General features: G+C 37.3%; 2 protein-coding genes across 5 annotated transcripts; one reads left to right on the top strand and one right to left on the bottom strand.

Annotated features, from left to right (window-relative positions):
- Window positions 1-472: 472 nt before the first annotated feature.
- Window positions 473-6789, bottom strand: LOC103319178 (putative alkaline/neutral invertase D). Of its 4 annotated transcripts, none has more exons than XM_089045434.1 (5): window positions 6485-6789; window positions 5358-5871; window positions 4658-5089; window positions 1894-2452; window positions 473-1159 (listed from the first exon to the last, which is right to left on the bottom strand). In XM_089045434.1, exons 2-5 carry the CDS (start codon window positions 5742-5744, stop codon window positions 864-866), a joined length of 1674 nt encoding a protein of 557 aa, XP_088901560.1. In that variant the 5' UTR covers window positions 5745-5871; window positions 6485-6789; the 3' UTR covers window positions 473-863. The 4 variants fall into 4 exon arrangements, with proteins under 4 accessions (XP_088901560.1, XP_088901559.1, XP_008218919.1 ...); XM_089045433.1 differs by having other exon boundaries at window positions 5358-6271; window positions 6540-6789; XM_008220697.3 differs by having other exon boundaries at window positions 6540-6789.
- Window positions 6790-9178: 2389 nt separating this feature from the next.
- LOC148919424 (TMV resistance protein N-like) lies at window positions 9179-13196 on the top strand. The gene is given in 5 exon segments (XM_089045428.1): window positions 9179-9965; window positions 10265-11387; window positions 11827-12108; window positions 12263-13131; window positions 13133-13196. Coding segments are annotated over 5 exon segments (2847 nt in total). The 5' UTR covers window positions 9179-9456.
- The last annotated feature ends 6067 nt before the right edge of the window (window positions 13197-19263 follow it).

Here is a 19263-nt window from a genome sequence, read left to right as displayed (position 1 = left end):
TTGAAGAAGGCTCTTTATGGTCTTAAGCAAGAATCCTACATCTCCCTTTATCCTTGAAGGACTCATCAAACAAGATGTCTTCCTTATTTTCACTTTCACATTATTCATTTCCAAAAGTTATTTCACTAATGAAGTCCACTTTAGCGGTAAAAGCAATCTCATCTTCATCATTATCTGAGAAAAAGTTACTTTTTTTTTACTACCATCACTTTCACTTTCACTCCAAGTAGAATTCATGGCCCATGGCTTTGTTTCTACTCTTGAATTTCTTTCGCTAGCGTATTGGCACACTCCCGTAAGTTTACTAACACATGCAGAATAAAATAAAATATGAGTTCCATACATACCCTTCTTTTTTTCTTTCCTCGAAACGTTGTTGCAAAAACACCTAAAGTTTTGGCTCCTTAAATTGTAAGTTTGAAAGCCCTCATCTGATTGTCGAAAATATCCAAAAAGATAAATACACAGAAAATTGCACACAAATTAAAAGTCAATTGATACGAAAAATAATAACTGAAATGATTGAAATTGTCCATCCATATTCAATAAAATCCAGACTTCTCAAACTCTAGCTTCACCATCCCATCCTGTCTAGAGCTTATTAATTCTTCTTTAGCGGCATAGCAGTTGCAAAATACCATCAGTATTTGAAACAGAAAAGGCCAAATGTATCTTTTATTGAAAAACAAAAAGCAGTCTCAGCAGATGCTATTGTACACAAAACCATATTGTCCATCAAACCTACAAGAACAGAAACCCCCAAAGAATGAATGGTGTAGCAATGAAATAACCAAGTATCTCTCGCTTTTTGTTTTTCCTCTTCTTCTCTTTTACCTGCTATTTTCTCTAGCTTTTTTAGCGTCTCAGCAAGTCCAAGACGATGATCTCTTAATCACTGGCTTCATTTGCTTGTCCTCTTCCAGAGAAATCATCCCCAAGTGCGACGGATCCTCTAGCATCATCTTTGCAACCAGATATCCTGCTATCGACCATGTTTGGTACTTCCTTGCCTGTTTGCCAATATATCTCCCTAGTTTCCCATCGTAATATTCTGGCCAAGCATCTTTTAGCAGACGACTCTCAGCCAGCTCAATTGCCCGTCTTGCAATTTGTGGTCGTCCCGTCTTAATGCAAGCAGCCGTTAACATCCATAAAAGCACTGTACAGGTGATAAAGAGAAAAAGGACGTTTTATAACCACACAAAAAAAAAGGTGGTTGAGAAACATCATATACAATCGTTCAAAACAAAGTACACAGGAAAGAAATAAAAGAATCTAATAAAAAAGTTCTTAAACCCATGAGGTTAATATAATGTAAATGGAAAAATAAGAGATTAAACCATTAGAAAGAAAAAAAATCTAAGTAGATATCTAATGATATAGTGCTTCAGATGAATGAATGACAATGCAGCATCCCGATAGCATTTCCTTCATGAAAATAAGAGGTTTACCCATGAAATAAGATGCATAAGGCACCCAACAAGGATAAACACTCTTTGGTCAAGTACAAGAAAGACTTGAAATGCATCAGCTTAAAGATGTTAAAATAGAAGGGAAGGGAGAAATGACAGGGGGTAATAGTAGTGAAGGGAGCATGATGAGCAAAGACCTCAATTGTATGGCATTAACATAGGACTGCAAGACAGAACAGCATGACCCAAATTAATTTGTATTATGGCTCAGCTCAGAATCTTAGGCAACAATCAATTTGTTCCTGGTGATTTCTGAAGCTGTCTGCGAGGATGTGCAAAATTCCACAGAAAACCAAGAAACCAACCTATAATCCGCAATCTGATTGCTAATGTTATAATTTTACCATCCCAACTTTTCATGTTGAATTTTGATTTGCACATAAAGCAATAACATAGAAACTTCATGAGAAGAGGGACAAACCTGGCCAAGACCCTCCATTATGGTAACTCCATCTGGTATTCTTGGGATCACAACCAGTTACGATTCGCCACTCATGGCTTTCTATTGCTGGATAACATATTTTTAATGGCATTTCTCCCACCAACTCTTCCCAGCGAGATTCAATAAGATCCATTATAGCCACTGATTGCTCTGGGGTTGCAAGAGAAGATAGAATTGCAACACAGTTACCTAAAGCAAACCATCGGAAATCCATCCTTGCAGGACTGACATTGCCAATAAAGTAACCACCACGGCATGGCATGAAATCAAAAACCCAATCTGGGATGGAATCAGGAATGACATTAAACTTATTTACCGCAGTGTGCGAGTACTCTTCAGTCTTGTAACGGTATATGTCATTTAGTTGTTGAAAATCAAGCCAGAAGTAACCTCGCATGTGGTAACTTAAGGCATGTAAACGCTTTGCAATTCTCTCAATAAATTCTTTTCCTTCTGCATCAGGTTTCAGCAACGCCAAAGCACATCTCAATGCCATAAAGAAAAGAGCTTGTATTTCAATAGGATAACCATATATTCCCTGGAAAAGAAAATGAACTATTCATAAATAACATGTAAAATAAGATATGATCTTTAAATCATAATACAAAAAAGTCACGTCATCAGACAAACATAAGACTTAAAAAAAAGCGACAATCCACAAAATTAACATACAAGAACACATCAACAGTGGAACATAATAATACCACTCGCTAACAATTTCTCCTCTTATTCCTTTTTCCTTATTAGTCAACTTTCTATAACTATGCTTGTTTTTTTTTCCATCAGTGTTAAGAAACTGCAGGTATTCCAGTAATTTATCATCAGTGAAAGTACATCAAAACTATCAAATGAATAGATAAATAGAGTGTTTCACATAAACACTGAAATGTTAATGGTTAAAATCATTTTTTTCATTTTTGTCAACATAATCATCATCTATGGAGGAAAACAGCAAAATTGCATTTTCATTATGAATTTGCTAAAAGCCTACAGCAATACAAGAAGCTCTGACATTTTCTAAAAGAAGGCTTATACATCTAACCGCATCCCAGATTGCAAACAAGTGCAGATTAGATAAGCGTGCCAGTAAGGAACAAGAATTATCAAACTCCAGCAACGTACTCAGACTCACAGGATATAAACCCCAATTCCCAGCTCCATCAATTTAAGTTCAGAGTTGCATTAAGTACTCATGCAGTATCACTCATGCAAGGCAGATTTTTTTCTTCCCAAAGAATTGAATATGCCAATGAGATGTATCTCTGAACCTCAGTTTTAAGGATTTTATGAACCTTCATTTATAAAAGGGAACAAAATGGTTAGAGGTGTTCGAAAGTTTTAACAGATTGTGCAACCTAACTAATCCAAATGAATTCAGGTATTTTGTAATTTCTTAGTTAAAATCAGTTCTGTATAAAGCTGAACTAAGCACTTTGGCTTGTACATATTGGAGAGAGATAGCTCCACATTCCTCTTAACCAAATTTCCAACCACTAAACCTACTTTACCACTAGATTTTGAAACTAACTCCCACTTCACCAACTGCATTTATTTCCCCTCTCCTTGGCCTTGCCATAAAAATTCCCATATGAGCTTCTCAACCTTCATCTATTGGGACTACTTATCCTATTTGATGCTATTATGGGTGGGATTTATGCAAAGATGGTAAAAACAGGTAAAGTATTTCTCTCAGTTCTCAGTTTTAAAGGAGGAGGAAGGGAAACGAGAATGTTTTGGTATGGCCAGTGGCATGGAGATGCTCTTAAGGATTCTTTCCAGGTTTGTTTCCTTAGGTGGCTAGCAAGGATGTATGGATAAAGACGAAACATTGCTTAGTTGAAGTGGTGTCTTTCTGAGAAATCTGAATGATTGGGAAGTAAACTGTAATTGACGATTTCAAAGGTTGATTGGAGTTCACATTTCACATATATGTGGACTAAGGAAGGATGTTTTGAATAGGCGCTGGGAAATTGCAGAACATTTTCTGCAAATATCCAAAAAAATGCACATAATCAGAATAAAAGCTTACGGCCGAAAGAAAAACATAACAAAAAGCCACATGACTCTGATGGAGAATATCAGGTTACACATCCATGAATGTCAGTGGATAAGGCATTACCCATCCTTTACTCAAATGCCCTTGTGTGTCTTAGTTTCTTAAGGAACATGAGGAAATATGCTAATAAGTAGCAATAGAACAAGATTAACTAATTATAAACTTCATTGTATGTTTGAGCACTGATAAGTTAAGACCAGCTTAAGTCAATGTAAATGCAGCAATCGGTGTTATCTTCAAATACAGAAGGCAAGAATAAATAACTACAACAAAGATATTGATCCTAGGGACCAACAAGATGACGGCCTGCTATAATGCGTGCCTATTGATGAGATTTTCCTCTGTGGCACAACAAATTAGTCATTGAATGTTTACCACCAGACCAACATATATCTATATTATCAACAGAACTCAACTTGTCAACCATTACATGTAAATTCGAAGTATCCCATATTACTTTACTACAGTATGCACTTTCCTTTGAAATCCAACCACATTTAAACAGATGACTTACAAAAGCCTTGTAGGAAACACTTTACGAAATAGTAAAATGATTAGGGCCAGAAATTTGAAGTTTAATGACCTTATGAAAGCCTTATAGGGCTTCTCAACCTACTTCTTATATCAGTTAACAATAAAACTTCTTCATCAAACAAGAGATGCCTGTGAAAATGAAGTGAAACTTACCATTCTACGATCAATCATGGAGCATCCATCGGCACAAAGCAAAGTCGGGAATGTGTCAAAACCTTCCGATAGACATAGAGTCAATATAAGCCTCATTCCCTTTTGACAATCTTCAGTTTCTGCCAGAGTCAAATCTCCCGTTGACTTTGTATATGCACGGAGCAGTATAATCCACCAGAAACCAGAGTCAACAGGAGCAACTCGCCCAATTGCACTCTCGCCAAAATCTGCAACGATAGTATCTGATTTCCGGATAGGGTCATGAAGAACTTTGAAGCTTGCTGGCATTGCACCTTCCCCAAGCTTGAACCGATCTATTCTTTTTTCCCACCCTTGAAGCTGCAGGGTCTTCAAGAGGAAGTTCTTAACTATCTCAGGCTCACCGTTCATTAGAAAAGCCAGAGCACTTGGTACAAAATCCCGTACGAAAACCTAAACACAACAAGAATCGTGTTTTAGATTATTTTGACGTCCACCACGGGTGCAATTATGTTCTATCCAAGCTTATGCCAAATTCAAATGAAAAAAAGAGAGACAGAGATCATGTATGGGACTGGATAATTCTCTTGTAAACAATAACTGTTTATTTCTCCAAACTGCAGAATTAATATTCCAAGCAATGGGTATTTGCATTAGCTCACACAAAGTGAAATTGAAATTGAAAAGCAAGCAATGGTTTGGTAAATTGCGAAAAGTTGACCTGATCATAGTTCAAAACTTCCTCAGAGGCATGGTCATATGCGGCAATGGTGCCCACCGGCTGGCTGCGAAAGAAGACCAAAGAGCGGCGGAGAGCTTCCCATGCCTCGGCAACCATTGGATGCGGCTCGAACGAGTTGCGAGCGGAGGAAGCGGGAGTGTCGAAACCAGACCTTCCACCGGGGGAGTAGGTGCTATCAATGTTGTCCAAGCCGGCTCTGGTGAGGCCAATGGAGAGCTCACTCAGTGACCTCTCGTCGAAGGACCTCTGCCTCTCAATGTTGAGCCTGGGCTTGTCGAGAAGGCGTGAGAGGTCGTAGTCGTCCATGTCCGAAATGGAGCAATGCGAGCTCACATTTCTTAGTCCAAACTCTTTTGCCCCTTCCATTTCTTCTTCTTACTTCTTCCTTCTTCCTTATTCTTCTTCAATCGCTCAGCCAAATCAAACCAAATCGCTTGTTCTTCTTCTTCTTTCACCTCCCAACAGATCTGAACTTGTGCGTTCTGTTCCACTCCTACCAAACAATTTATTATTAGACGAAAGTTGGTCCCTACAATACCAACTCACTTCCCCAAAAGAAAGAGCACACAATTCACATGGAAAAATGTAGGAAAAATAAGAGAGAGAGAGAGGAAAAATTACAGCTGCAGTAATTAAGAGGATGGAGATTATTAGGATAAATATTGACTTTTACAGCGAGTTAACTTTTAATTGGGAAATTAATTATTACTAATTTACTACGGTTACTAATTTAGTGAATGGATTTGGAGGATGACTTTTTACCGGAAAAAATTATATTAAGACAAAAAAAAATCTGTAAACAAAAATATGCAATAAAATAGAAAATCTTTTTGAACCAAACAACGAGTCACAAATTGCGAAACCAGCAACAACAGAGTCTCTGACAGATTCATCTGCAGGGAAAATTAAACAAATGTAATGTTTTGTGTGTATAAATAATGATAATTAAATAATTAAATACTAATAAATAATGATAACAATGGTAGATCAAGATAAACCAGAATGAGCAGCCATTTCAAAACAGCAAGCTTTTACAAAAAGCAATGGAGGAAATCGACGAATCCGTACAAGAAAAACCAGATCTGAACCTTCTCAGTCAAACATACCCACAAAAAAAAATTTAAGGAGAGAGAGAGAGTCGAAGGGTTCAAGAGCTTGAACCTCAGAGAGAGAGAGAGAGAGAGAGTAAATGGCGGAGGAGAGTCTTCGGCAGTCTGATCGGCCGATCGCCGGCTATTTCGCCGGAAGTTGGTCGGAGATGAGACAATAATAATATGATATTGTCGTCGCCACTGTATAGCAATTTGCTTAACAGGAGAGAGAAGAAGAAGAAGAAGAGAAAAAAAGAGCATTTTGGTTAACTCCTCCTATTTATAGTCGGAGAGCTGAAAGAGAGCAGCAAGCAACGGACCAAACCAAAGGCCAACCCAAAACCCATTTTTCATTTTTTACTCCAAAAAAGGAAAAAGGAAAAATAAGAAATAAATAAATAAATAAATAAGGAAAGAGAGAGAGTTAGTTGACCGTGAATAGCCGGTGAGAGAGCACGAGCGATTTGCTGACATGGACAAAACGACACAGTTCTGGCTCCCGTCGTCATTGAATGCATGACCCCAACATTGGATTTTCCGTTGCTCGGTGTTCTCTTTCTCCTCCACTGCTTGTACTTGTACGTAAGTCAATTTAATTTCATTTACAAAAATTCATTTCCCACTTAATATTTATTGGATAAAAAGTCATTTTTGATCCCTATAGTATGCCGATTTTATTACTTTGATCTCTATAGTTTTAATTTTGTACAATTTATCATTGTATTTTTAAATTTTTCAAATTTATCCTTATAGTTTTCAATTCGAAGTAATTCAATGACACGTTTCAATTTATGTCAAAATTCTTTGCAATTCCATAGAGGGCCATTTTGATCCACCGAGCCAAATTTCTCCCGATTCACCTAAATTTTAACCTAGAGATGCAAATTTTTTTCCAAATCCTAAACCCCAAAAATCATTTTAAAGTGAATGAGAAGAGCTACAACTTGTGCTTTATCACCGAATGACTTGAGCGAACTGAAATACCCCTCTATGTGAGGGATACGTGGTCAAAACTTAAAAGAATCTGCAAAATTTTGATAAAAATTAAAAAATTCCTTTGAATGGTTTCAAATTGAAACAAGAATGATAAATTTGACAAAATTAAAACTATATGGATCAGAAAGATAAAATCGACAAACTCCATGGACCAAACATAAACTTTTGACTATATATATATATATATTGCCTATTCAGTGTGTGGTGAAGTAGGTGAGGCTAGCTAGTTGTTGGATATTGACAAAAATATTTAATATATGTTCGTTGGGTTTTGGATTGCATTTTATTCAATGCCACTTTTGGTTAAAACAACTCTGATTTAATTATTTTATTGCCCCGATCCTTTTTTTTAAATAAAAAAAAAGCCATAAAGGGACAGGTGATCTCTCTCAGATTTGCCTTTTGCCTCCATATTTGACAAATTTTTTTTTATTGGTCAATGCTTCCAGCCTATGCGTGATAAGCCCGGGTAACTTGGTAAGAGGGGCACAGGTCGTAATCTTATTATTATGGGTTAAATATCTTTTTTATTAATGAATTTTATATGAAAATTTAATTTCATCACTCAGAAAATAATTTAGTCAAATTAATCACTGTATTTTTCAAAGTGTATAATTTACAGATATTCTGTTATCTTCTATTAAGTGCAATTAGAGGAAGAAGACTCGAGGTACTTCCTAAAACAATAAAAATAAAAGCTACACTTAACGAAAGATAACATAATGCCTATAAACTGTAAACTTGGAAAATACAACGACTAATTTGGCTAAATTTTTTCTCAACTACTAAATTGAATTTTCGTGTAAAACTTGATGACTAAAAAAAAGTATTTAACCATAAAAAAATGGGACACGCCAACTCCAAATGACTATTATTATAAAAAAGCAACCTCACAAAGTGGTTTAATAAATAAATGGGCCACTCCAACTCCAAATCCCACCTTGCTTATCTTATCAATTGTCCTCGTCATGAAGCATGAATCATGATACATGCGGTGTGTTATACAATATTTTATTGCATTTTAAAACCCAAAAACCAATATACCCAACTAGAGAGGGAAAAAACAAAAAAAATTTCAACCGTCGTTCTCTTTGGGGTGGGTGACTTTCCATCCCTCTCCTCCTATTCCCTCCCTTCTTTACTATCCCAGACCTTCCCTTTCCCTCTCAACTTCTGTGCTCAGGAACGGACCCAGCAAGGAACTAGTTAGAGCTAGGTGACTTTTCTTCTTTTTCAACCCAAAATAACATTTAGCCCACCCCTGACCCACCCGAGTAGGGAAAGGTACATCTGTTATTTATTTATTTATTTTAATTATTATTTTTTAAATATTTCTGCTAGAAGGATGACTTGCAAACCTTTGGAAAGGATAGAAACAGTGTAGACATAATAAATTTTTTTTTCTGATTAGCCTGAAATTTGTGTTAGCTGATATTGGAAACTATTTTTTATTTCTTTTTTGAAAACATTAGAAACTTGACCTTGGAGTAATTATGTGCTACATCAATTCTGAGTTAATATCACTAGTTAAAAAAAAAAAAAACAGAAGTTAGCGAAAGAAAATCATCACTGTAGAGGGAAAGAGAGATATAGAGAAAGACCTGAGTTCCAGGGAGCTTGGGAGAGAGGGGAGCAAATGTAGTTTGTTGCACATGGAATGATTCGTAGTTCTGCTTAATTCCTTTCTCGCATTAAAAAAAAACACATGGCATGTTGGAGCATTCAAAACGGAATCAACTCACGTGCACAAGGCCGGCGCTAAATGTGGCAAAATTGGAGGAGAAAGCTCTTTCCAGTGTAGTTCCACGCTGTGTCTGCCTCTATCCGCGTCCATGAGGTGTTCGAGGACATTGACTTGACTATAGGCATTTCTTTCAATAATGTCTTCATCTCTGCTGCAGCACACCAACCCCTGCCAAGCAAAAATAACTGTGAAACAACTCCTCCAGCTCAAGCCTTCACCGTACACGCGTTCTCTGTAGTACCAATTAATGGGTGACAGGACATCCATTGAAGCCCCCTCCTCAAGAACTTGGAAGTACCAAGTGTTTTTGAGCTTTAGAGGTGAAGACACACGCAAGGGCTTCACAGGCCACCTCCACGCCGCATTATCTGATGCCGGAATCCGCGCCTTTCTTGACGACAACGAGCTAGAAAGAGCGGAATTTATAAAAAACCAACTGGAGCAGGCAATCCACGGGTCCATGATCTCCATAATTGTCTTCTCAAAGCGGTATGCCGATTCCAGTTGGTGTCTTGATGAGCTGGTGAAGATCATGGAGTGTAGAGAGAGATTGGGGCTAAAGGTTATTCCATTGTTCTATAATGTTGATCCTTCAGATGTCCGGAAACAGACTGGTAGTTTTGCACAAGCATTTGAGAAACATGAAGCGGGCATCTGTGAAGGTAAACACGATAAAGAAAAGGTACAGCGGTGGAGAAATGCTCTCACTCAAGCTGCAGATTTGTGTGGGGAAGATCTTAAAAATGCTGACAATGGGTAATTACTAATTTCTTGTTCCTTGGATTATCATCTCCTTAAAAATGTTCTTTTTGTTTTGTTTTTCCAACTATGTTTTTACTATGCATTCTTTCTTTTTGACTTTGAACTTTGGTGTTTGTTTGTTTGTTTGGTTTGGTTTGGTTTGAACTATGCATTCTTTCTTACTTGATAATGTTAAATCCCCATATTCTTAATTATATCTTGATTCTAAATTATAAAGTTAGGGATTCAATTTAACCTTGTAGTTTGTTCCACATCGAATGATTCGTAGTTCTGCTTCTTTGTTTAATTGTCAGGCATGAAGCAAAGTTTATCAAGAAAATTCTTGGGGAGGTTAGTAAGCAGTTGTACAGCAAATACCAATTAGACATCGAACACCTTGTTGGAATTACTTCTCGGCTGGAGGTTTTGCGTAATCACTTAGATATTGAAAATTCAGGTTCTAAGGATGTTGTTCGCATGATTGGTATTTGGGGGATGGGCGGCATTGGGAAAACAACGCTTGCCAAAGCCATTTATAACAAATTTGAAGATAGCTTTGAAGGTAGGAGTTTCCTTGCAAACGTGAGGGAAGTAATTGCACACCAACCCATTAATGGTCTGGTTGGTTTGCAAGAACAACTTCTAAATGATGTCTTGAAAAGCAAGAATCCCATAAAGGTTGGCTCTGCTGCTATAGGGATCAATATGATAAGAGAAAGACTTTGCTGTAAAAGAGCACTTGTCATAATTGACGATGCAGATGATCTACAGCAACTAAAAGCAATAGCTAGAGCTCGTCATTGGTTTGGTCCTGGAAGTAGAATTGTTATAACAACAAGAAATCAACGTTTGCTAGACCAAGTTGGAGTGGATAGCACATATATGGCTCAAGCAATGGATGAAAAAGAAGCTCTAGAGCTCTTTAGTAGGCATGCCTTCGAAAGTGGTTATCCTAATCAAGAATATCTTGACCTCTCAAAACGTGTAATTCGTTACTGTCGAGGCTTGCCACTAGCTCTTGAAGTTGTAGGGTCTTTTCTGATTAAAAGATCCACAGCGGAGTGGAAAAGCCATTTGGAGAAATTGGAAAGAAGTCCTGATGGAGATATTCAAAAAATACTCAGAATAAGCTTTGACGGGCTACCTGATGATGCAACGAGAGAGATATTCCTTGATATATCTTGTTTCTTTATAGGAATGGGCAAGCACTATGTAACACAAGTATTAGATGGATGTGGCTTTTTTGCAACGATAGGAATCATTGTCCTCATTGAACGGTGCCTTGTAACTGTTAGTAAGCAAAACGAGTTGATGATGCATGATTTGCTTCGAGACATGGGAAGAGACATTGTTCATAAAAAAGCCCACGGTCGCCCTGAAAAGTTTTGCAGATTGTGGAAACGTGAAGACGTAACAGATGTATTGAGCGATGAATCTGTAAGTACTTTCCCAGTAAAGTTTTAGAATGCATCATGCAAGAGAAGCATATGTACCCCGTACGTCTATAATAAATTAGAATGTCCTTTTTCATTTTTTGTTTGTTTAGTACAAGCGATAGTCTATACCAAAGTAAAAAGAGGGTTTTCACAAATCCACACTACCAAGGTGCCATATGAATTTGAACCCGAGACCTTAGTTTGCAAGTTTAGATCATTTTTCACTTCGCTAGACCCCGTTGCCATTTCTTATATTATATCCACTAAGATCAAAGCTCAATTAGGCATAGCCAACAAAAAAAAATATGTACTTTGATTGCAAACACATACTATAGGGCGTAACATGGTCCAATACTATTAATTATACCTTTTGGTTAATACATACACGGATTTTTCATGTTTGTAAATCATTTTTCTAACTCGGTATCTTTTGTTAACAGGGAACTAAAAAAATTGAAGGAGTTGCTCTACATTTGGATTCGGATCTAGATTTGACTAGATTCAATGCACAAGCATTTACCAGCATGAAAAAACTGAGGTTACTCCACCTCAGCGGAGTAGAGCTCACTGGAGAGTACAAAGATTTTCCCAAAAAGTTAATATGGTTGTGCTGGCATTATTTTCCTTTAGAGTCCATACCAGATGACTTTCCTATGCAACCAAAACTAGTTGCTTTAGACCTGCGGCATAGCAAACTCAAAATAGTTTGGAAGGATTGCAAGGTATAATAATCTCAACCTAGTTGTTGTTGGTTCTTTCCTTCTGGTTCTATACATATATTATAGTTCACCTTCTCTTCATTTTGATTTAATTTCTGTATCAGAGACCTTCCTTTTGGATTTTAATTTCCATTCTTATTTTGTTTTTGTGTAACAGTTGCATGAGAATTTAAGAATCCTTAATCTCAGCCATTCCAAAGAGCTAACAAAATCACCAGACTTTTCAAAACTCCCAAATCTCGAGGAATTGATATTGGAAGACTGTGAGAGTTTGTCTGAGGTTCACTCATCCATCGGGGATCTTGGAAGACTTTCCTTGGTAAATCTTGAAGGCTGCAGAAAGCTAGAGGATCTCCCGCTGAATTTCTATAAATCCAAGTCTATTGAAACTCTTTTACTTAATCGTTGTTGGAGATTTGAAAAGTTGGCTGAGGGCTTAGGGGACATGGTATCGTTGACAACTCTGAAAGCGGATTGGACAGTCATAAGACAAATACCATCTTCCATATTAAAATTGAAGAAACTGAAAGTTTTATCATTATGTAATGTGAAAGGGTCGCCATCAACAAATCTTTTGCCTCCGTTGCAAAGTTTAACCTCTTTAAGAGAATTAGCTCTTGTATACTGCAGTTTAACTGATGATGCATTGCCCAAGGATCTCGGCAGCCTAATTTCCTTAGAAAGGTTAAATCTTGCACGCAATCACTTTTGCAGCCTACCAAGCCTCAGTCGTCTTTCACAGCTTCAACTTTTGTCTTTAAATAAGTGCAAAAATGTTCATGCAATCCCAGATTTACCAACAAATTTGAAAGTCTTACAAGCAGGTGGCTGCATTGCATTGGAAAAAATGCCAGATTTTTCACAAATGTCAAGTATAAGACAATTGTATCTAAGTGATGCAGGCAAACTCACTGAGATTCCAGGCCTGGATAAGTCATTAAACTCCATGACAAGGATTCATATGGAAAACTGCACTCATCTCACTGCCGATTTTAGGAAGAACATCCTACAGGTCAATCCTTCTCTATCTCTCTCTCATATATCTTTCTCTTTCTATCACATACAACGCACATGTACACATGCATGCATAAGAATGTATTTCTTAAAGAAATTTGGCTTTACATGGTATAGGGATGGACTTCTTGCGGATATGGTGGCATTTTTCTCAGTGGAAATGATATTCCTGATTGGTTCGACTGTGTCCATGACGATGATATTGTGTATTTCACTGTGCCTCAAAGTGTTGGTCGTAATTTGAAAGGGTTAACTTTGTCCTTCGTTTACTCTTCAGGCTTATACAGTTGTCGTATTAGTCGTATTAGCATTAAAAACATGACCAAGGGCACTGAGCTTGACGCCAGGATCATACCCGTTCTTCCAACTGAGGGTTATTATCTTTGGCAGGGACAGTTATCAAATGACGAGCTGAAATTGCAAGATGGTGATAAAGTCTTGATTGAAATAATAGTAGCGGAGGACGCATATGGTTGGGAGAAGGTGAGCGTGAAGGTGAAGAAAACAGGTGTTAGTCTGGTATGGGACAAATTTATGAACGAAAATATGATTGATTACCATCATTGTGCGTATAAACGACGCCTATCTCAAAATCTGGTCAATGATGATGACGTCATTCATGTAGAAGATGATCATGACATGACAAAATCACCGGACTTTTCAAAATTCCCAAATCTCGAGAAGTTGATATTGAAAGGTTGTAAGCGGTTGTATAAGGTTCACTCACACATCGGGGATCTTGGAAGACTTTCTTTGGTAAATCTTGAAGGCTGCAACAATCTAAAGGATCTCCCACTGAATTTCTATAAATCCAAGTCTATTGAAACTCTTATACTGAATGGTTGTTCGAATTTTAAAAAGTTGGCTGAGGGCTTAGGGGACATGGTATCATTGACAATTTTGAAAGCAGATAACACGCGCATCGGACAAATTCCATCTTCCATGGTAAAATTGAAGAAGTTAAGAATTTTATCTCTATCTGGTGAGAATTTTGAAATTCCATCTTTTACACTTTTCGTTACATGGCTTAAACTCTTTAATAGAGTTATTATGTCTTGCAGGTTGCAGGTTAACTGAGGATGCAATCCCTAAGGATCTATGTAGCCTAATTTCCTTAGAAGATCTGCTTCTTGGAAACAATTACTTTTGTAGCCTACCAAGTCTCGCTGGTCTTTCAAAGCTCAAGGTCTTGTGTTTAAATGCATGCAGAGATCTTCTTGCAATCCCAGATTTACCAACCAATTTGTATGTTCTGGAAGCAATTGACTGCCTAGAATTGGAAACAATTCCAGATTTTTCAAAAATGTCGAATATGAGAGAATTGTATCTAAGTGATTCGTTCAAACTCACTGAGGTTCCAGGCTTGGATAAGTCATTAAACTCCATGACAAGGATTCATATGGAAGGTTGCACCAATCTGACTGCTGATTTTAGGAACAGCATCCTACAGGTCTCTCTCTCTCTCTCTCTCTCTCTCTCTCTCTCTCTTACACACACATCACACAGAGGCACAGATGCAGCCCATGTAATGATATATGCAAGCACGTTTAAGACTGCTCTTGCTTCGTGTGCAGAGATGGACTTCTTGCGGATTTGGTGGAATTTATTTGAATGGAATTTATGATATTCCAAAGTGGTTCAAAATTGTCAAAGACGTGGACTTCTTTAAAGTTCCTCAAAGAATCATGGGTCGTGATTTAAAAGGGTTGACTATATGCTTCGTTTACTCTTCAGACAGGCGAAAATTCTCAAGAAGGCCCTATTAGCATTATCTGGAATTTAAAGATTCTCAAGAAGGTCATATTGGCATGATCGTTAGAAATCTTACCAAACAAACTGCTTTGCACACCAAGATAGCATTTGCATCCTTAAAATCTTCCAGTGAACTTGAAGAACCTGAAGACGATTCCGGTGAATCAAGACGATTCCGGTGAACTCAAGACGATTCGGTGAACTTGAAGAACTGAAGACGGTTATCTTTGGCAGGGACAATTGTCAAATGATGTGCTACGTTTGCAAGGCGGGGACCAAGTCTCCATTCTTGTAAGGCCTCCAGTTGATTTTGTGAGAGTGAAGAAGACAGGGGTTCATCTAGAATGGGACAAACCCATGAAGGAAAATATGGATAATCCGGATCGTCATTTGTATGATTGGAAACAAATGGGGATTTTTGAGGGGGAGTTGATGAGTCCATTTCAAGAAATTGTTGTCACTAAGACGAATGGTAACCATACTGAGCAAGCCATCAATCTTGATGGAGGAAGAAGAAGCCACGATGAAGCAGAGAGAAAAACCCTAGAATCGAATTTGAGAGAAAGAAACAAAGAGAAGCACTGAGGGCCTGATACCATGTTAACCAACATATTCAGAGAAGTATGAGAAATATACCTGAAGAAGAAGGAAAGAGAAACAGAGAGAAATTGCAGTCTTGATTTCTTTGGCAAGGACATTTGTTAAACGATGTGCTCCGTTTGGAAGGCGGTGACCACGTATCGATTCTTGTAAGGCCTCATGGTGTTGATTTTGTGATGGTTAAGAGGATAGGGGTTCATCTAGAATGGACAAACTTGTGAATGGGAAATATCCATTCGGAACTTGATTTGTATGAATTGGAAGATGAGCCTTTCGCCCTTGTATCCATTCGGAACTTGTTTCGAAAATTAATTCTTCTTTTGTTATCATCAAGAATACTTCAAACTTCTTTTTGTTTGGCAAGTCTGATCTGGTGCTTCTTTTTGTCTGTTTGTTTTTTTTCTATTAATTGCTAATAAGGAAGGACGCTTAAGGCTCCATTTGGGATTGTTTTTTTGTGTCAAAAACCTGCTTCACTTTAAAGTTAAGCAGTTTAAGGTGTTTGATAAAAATAAAGTATCCCGATTATTTTAAATGTAATGGCCTTTTGACAACAACTTTTAAAAATAGGCTCTGGGTTACTTGTCAAAACTGCTTTCAAAAGAAGCAGAGATGAACCTTTAATGAATTTTTTTAATTCACAAAATACCATCATTCATTTTAAAAAGTGACACCATCTCCACTTCCACATATAACTCCACCACTTGCACCGCCGCAGCTGTCACCACCACCACATCCTCCTCCTCCTCATCCTCCTCAACCACCACCACAACCACTACCTCCTCCACTACTTCCACCTCCACCTCCACTACCACCACCACCACTACCACCACCACCTCCTCCACAACCGCCATCCCCACCACCACTACCACAACCACTAACTCCACCATCATCACCACCATCGCCTCCACTCCATCACTACCACTACCACTACCACCACATGATTAGTATATAACACTTTCAATATCATGTCTATTTTAGTCATTATTCACAGTTACAACAATATTATATTAAAATTTACCAAACAGTTTTGACACTGTTTTTTGTACTAATAGCACTTTAAAAATATTGTTTACCAAACATGGAATTGCTTTACTTTATAGCTAATTATTTTCAAAGCATAGCAGAAGCAACTTTTTTAAAAAGTGATAGTAATACCAAACTGGGCCTAAGTCCTATGTGAAACAGGTCCGGTTTCTTTCCAATGGCTATTCCAATTGGGGCCATGGTTTTTTATCTGCTCCTAATTGATATTTGATGTTAGTTTCACGGTGTGATATCTGCTATATGATTCTAATGGTTTTATAAAGTTTTAAAGGACACTTTTCTTTTTCCTTCAAAAAAGAACTTAATTTTATAAAGTTTTTCCATATACACATTTTTTTCTTCCTATGAAGAAAGAGATTTTATTATGAGATATTTAGTCATATACTCATATGTACCTGTTTTTGGAGTAACTTTTGCATGTTGCAAGTACACCACGTGGCTAATGTACTATCCAATACACATAGAACATATGGTAATATTGTCCAATACACATAGGATATAAAAATGAAATATTTTCACATGTCTCATGTGTATTAGATGATACACCAACCACGTTGTGTATCCAAAAAATACAAAAATTTCTTTTTTTGGGCTTCTACCTTGTTGTTCCTTCCTTTCCTGGTTTTAATGAAGTATGATTCTGAAAAAAAAAAAAAATGAATTTTATTATTAAAAGACCAATATCAATTCTACCTCGTATGAAGACTCTGCGCGTAATTGATATTTGAAGAAGAAAAAACAAAATTTCATATTTTGTTGTTGTATTGACAGATGGTTATTTTGAGAATGAAAGTTTGTGTAATTTGTTTGATTACCTTATGGCAGTAACCATAAAAAGAAGAAGTGCATATTCTTCTTTTATTGAACAAAAAGAACACTCATTATTGTTTCTATGAAAATGAAATAAATTTGTTTTGCTGTTATTCTCTAATTTCATAGTTTAGTTTTGGTGTTATATGAATGAATGTCCTGTATGACTGATATGATGCAGAGGTATGAGATGACAGATTTGGGTTTGCTGCATCACTTTCTAGGAATGGGAAATATCCAAAGTGAAGACTACATTTTCATACACTAGAAAAAATATGCTTCCACTCTTTGAAAAAATTTGGTCTGCAAGATGTAAACTGTTGGTATTCCTCTTGTACAAGCTGATAAATTGAGGAAAGATGACGAAAGTGGAGCTGCAAATGAAGCTGAATACAAAAAACTTGTGGGAAGTCTACTCTATCTTACTGCAGCTACACTGTATATAATGTATGATGCATATCTGTTGGCTAGATTTTTGCATTCCCCCACAAATAAACATTATGGAACTGCCAAGAGGGTACTAAGATATGTTCAGGGTACACTTGATTTTGGTTTGGAATATAAAAAAGGAGAAGGATCGGTTTTGGTAGGCTTCTGTGATAGTGACTAGTCTGGATCAGAAGAGGATATGAACAGTACATCAGGATATGCCTTTACATCTGGCAGTGGATTATTCTCTTAGGCATCTATGAAGCAACAATGTGTTGCTCTATCCACAGCTGAAATAGAATATGTGAGTACATCAGAGGCAACTGCACAGGCTACTTGGTTACGGTTTGTGTTAGAAGACTTTGGTGAGATGCACACTGTGGCAACACCCCTACACTGTGATAACACCTCAGCCATTGTCATCACCAAGAATTCGATCTTTCATCAAAAAACCAAACACATAAACCTGAGGTATCACTACATCAAGGAAGCTCTACAATAAGGTGTAATCGACTTGATTCATTGTCCTACAAAGGACAGTTCACAATTTGAAGGAGAGTGTTAATGTGCAAAATGGTAAACTGATTTAGTATGTAATTGTTTTGTTTGGTGTTAATACTTAGCTCATAGGCTAAGCTGTTTATACTAGTCAACGGTTTGTTAAGTCTCATAGAACTTGACTGGACAGGTGTCTTATTTCTATTGATAGTGTAGTTGGATGGTTGAGATTGAAGCTAGGAATTGTATAGCTCTCTCTCTCCTCTAACGGTAAATGATATAGTGCCTCACTCTCACGAATCAATATACAAGTTTTGCAGAGCATATTGTTCTTCTCTCTCTTCTTCATTATTCCCAATTCTCCATTTTCCCATTAGCACAGATTAGCTTGTCAAACACTAACAGTTTTTGCAGCAAAAGGAAGACGTATGTGAGCCCACATGCATCCTGGGCTCGCAAGATTTGTACGTGAAACAGGTGTGGTTTCTTTCCAATGGTTATTCCAATTGGGGCCATGGTTTTTTCTATGCTCCTAATTGATATTTGATGTTAGTTTCACGGTGCGATATCTGCTATATGATTCTAATGGTTTTATAAAGTTTTAAAGGACACTTTTCTTTTTCCTTCAAAAAAGAACTTAATTTTATAAAGTTTTTCCATTTACACATTTTTTTCTTCCTATGAAGAAAGAGATTTTATTATGAGATATTTAGTCATATACTTATATGTACCTGTTTTTGAGGGGAGTTGATGACGCATTTTTCAGGAGCAGTGTTATACATGAACAATTAGCAGCCATATCTGGATTTTTTGGGGGGAACTGATAATAAGGCAGGACGGAGCCATGACGCATGGCCGGATGATGGAGCAGGATGGAGCCATGACGCATTTGTTCGGACTAATCAATCGAGTGCTGTGGATGAACAGTTAGCATTGGAGTTGATGAGTCCATTTCAAGAAATTGTTGTCACTGAGACGAATGGTAACCATACTGAGCAAGCCAACAAT

Source organism: Prunus mume, linkage group LG2 (genome assembly GCF_029339155.1).
Source record: "Prunus mume cultivar Tortuosa linkage group LG2, ASM2933915v1, whole genome shotgun sequence".
NCBI classification, from domain to species: Eukaryota; Viridiplantae; Streptophyta; class Magnoliopsida; order Rosales; family Rosaceae; genus Prunus; species Prunus mume.
This window is presented reverse-complemented; position numbering and strand designations above follow the sequence as displayed.